Raw genomic sequence first — 2,294 nt, 5'->3', positions numbered from 1 at the left:
CCTGAGCCCCGCAGCCCAAAGCTGCTCTGTCCCCACGGCTGCAGACAAGCCAATGCAGCTGAACCAGGCGCTCTTCATGCTCGGTGGCCGCAGCGGCTATGTCCTGCAGCCTGACATCATGAGGGACGAGACATTCGACCCCTTCGATAAGAACAGCCTGAAGATCGTGGAGCCCATCACGGTGCAGCTGCAGGCAAGTGGGCGAGGACAGCAAGTCCACCCTGAGGTGGTCACCATCAGGATGGGGGCTTGCTTCTTCCTCCGTTTTGGGTCAGCTGGGGGTGGTTTTTACATGTTTCAGCCCCATATTTGCTCCATGGAGATCATTACCCCATGATCTCTTCGGTTTGTCGGTCTTTCTCCGCTTGCGGCATCATTTTTCCCAGGGGAGAACCCCAAAATTGCACAGAGCTGAGCCCAACCTGAGCAAATGCGAGGTGAAGGGTAAAGTAGCTAAAACAAGCCCCAAAACACCTTACCCAACCCTTGGGTAATTTCGGTGTTAGAGCTGAGATGGGTTGGTTTGTAGGCACCTGACTCTTGAGTATGGCATGAGTCCAGCAAAGTTTTTTTAAATAATTTGGCGGATACGGCTAGAATTGAGCTAAAACCCATCCAAGGTCATAAGTAAGGTGTGGTGTGGCTAATTATGGCCATGAAGCTTTTGGCAAGCCCAAAACACCCAAAATTTTTTATACTGAGGGTAGTGAAACACCAGACCGGGTTGCCCAGAGAGGTGGTGGATGCCCCATCCCTGGAAACATTGAAGGTCGGGTTGGACGGGGCTCTGAGCAACCTGGTCTAGTTGAAGATGTCCCTGCCCATGGCAGGGGGGTTGGACTAGATGATCTTTGAAGGTCCCTTCCAGCCCAAACCCTTCTATGATTCTAAAAAGGCCAAGCCATGGGGTTGCCCTGGGGAATCCTTCCTCAGCTGATGTAGCCAGACCTCACCCTCCTCTTCCTCCTGCAGATCCTCGGTGCCCGGCACCTACCCAAGAATGGGAGGAGCATCGTGTGCCCTTTCGTGGAGGTGGAGGTGTGCGGCTCCGAGTACGACAACAGCAAGAACAAGACGGACGTCGTAGGTGAGGGTCCACGCTGGTGACGTTCCCACCCAGCCCCTGTGCCCGCCGGGACGCCGGGACAACCCTAACTGTGCCCTTTGGGGTCCTCTTGGACACGTGGGTGATGGGGCTGGTTTTTGTGGAGGAGTGAAGAGGACAGGCATTTCCCACTAACGTGCTGGTGCCACGCCGGTGATGTCCATGCGTCCAGCCCCGCTCTGACCCTCCCCACTCTCTCCTTGCTCCCCAGCCGACAACGGCTTCAACCCCGTCTGGCTCTTCAAGCAGTTCGTCTTCGACATCAACAACCCCGAGTTTGCCTTCCTCCGCTTCGTGGTGTACGAGGAGGACATGTTCAGTGACCCCAACTTCTTGGCACAAGCCACTTTCCCTGTCAAGGGCCTCAAAACAGGTATGGTCCCTCCATCTGCACCATCATCATCATCATCATCATCACAGAATCATCATCATAGAATCACAAAATCATCGAATGGTTTGGGTTGTAAGGGACCTTCAAAGGTCATCTAGTCCAACCCCCCTGCAATCATCATCATCATCTCCTCGGGGATCTGGCCATGGCGAGGGGCTCGGACCCTGCCATGGGGCTGAGCTCGTGTCGTGGTGTTGTGTGCAGGCTACCGGTCGGTGCCGTTGAAGAACAGCTACACCGAGGACCTGGAGCTTGCCGCCCTCCTCATCCACATCGAGATCATCAATGCCAAGGCAGGTGGCCTGGGTGGCTCGGGGAACCCCATGCCTCAGTTTCCCCAGCTGGAGCAGGGGGGAACAGCACCCTGGGGCGTCCTGTCCACCCCACCAGCTCATACCCTTGTGTCAGAGCAGGAGGAAGACGAGGAGAACCTCTACTCATCCATCCAGCAGCTACGGGACCGCGCCAGTGAGCTCTCCAGCCAGGTCTCCAGCTACGAGCGCACCAACGGCTGCGACTCCCGCTACCAGCAGCGCCTCGACGAGTTACGGGCAGCCCAGGAGCGGCTCATGGAGCTCACTGAAGTCCGCAACCGCAAGTGAGTGTCCGCTCCCCGTGCCTTTAGGAGGTCCCTTTCAGGAGGGTCCCTAAGGCCACCACCTTGCTCCCCACCAGGCTGATGGAGAAGAAGAAGAGGGACCGGCAAATGGTCACCAAACGCAGCTGAGCTGGACGGACACGAGCCCGCCAGCCTGCTGCGGACTCGCCCCCCCACCCCCGCCCCCCCCCCCTCCCGCT

General features: G+C 57.5%; 1 protein-coding gene across 1 annotated transcript in view; it reads left to right on the top strand.

Moving 5' to 3' along the window:
* Positions 1-2,267, top strand: part of LOC103925979 (1-phosphatidylinositol 4,5-bisphosphate phosphodiesterase gamma-1-like) — a 19,703-nt gene extending 17,436 nt beyond the window's left edge. The window contains exons 27-32 of the mRNA XM_009334792.1: positions 45-193; positions 973-1,087; positions 1,317-1,478; positions 1,701-1,789; positions 1,910-2,094; positions 2,172-2,267. Of these exons, the coding sequence (XP_009333067.1) occupies positions 45-193; positions 973-1,087; positions 1,317-1,478; positions 1,701-1,789; positions 1,910-2,094; positions 2,172-2,223 (752 nt within the window). The 3' untranslated portion in view covers positions 2,224-2,267. The remainder of the gene's footprint in view (positions 1-44; positions 194-972; positions 1,088-1,316; positions 1,479-1,700; positions 1,790-1,909; positions 2,095-2,171) is intronic.
* The last annotated feature ends 27 nt before the right edge of the window (positions 2,268-2,294 follow it).

The sequence above is a fragment of the Pygoscelis adeliae genome, unplaced genomic scaffold (genome assembly GCF_000699105.1).
Source record: "Pygoscelis adeliae isolate BGI_AS28 unplaced genomic scaffold, ASM69910v1 Scaffold340, whole genome shotgun sequence".
NCBI classification, from domain to species: Eukaryota; Metazoa; Chordata; class Aves; order Sphenisciformes; family Spheniscidae; genus Pygoscelis; species Pygoscelis adeliae.
This window is presented reverse-complemented; position numbering and strand designations above follow the sequence as displayed.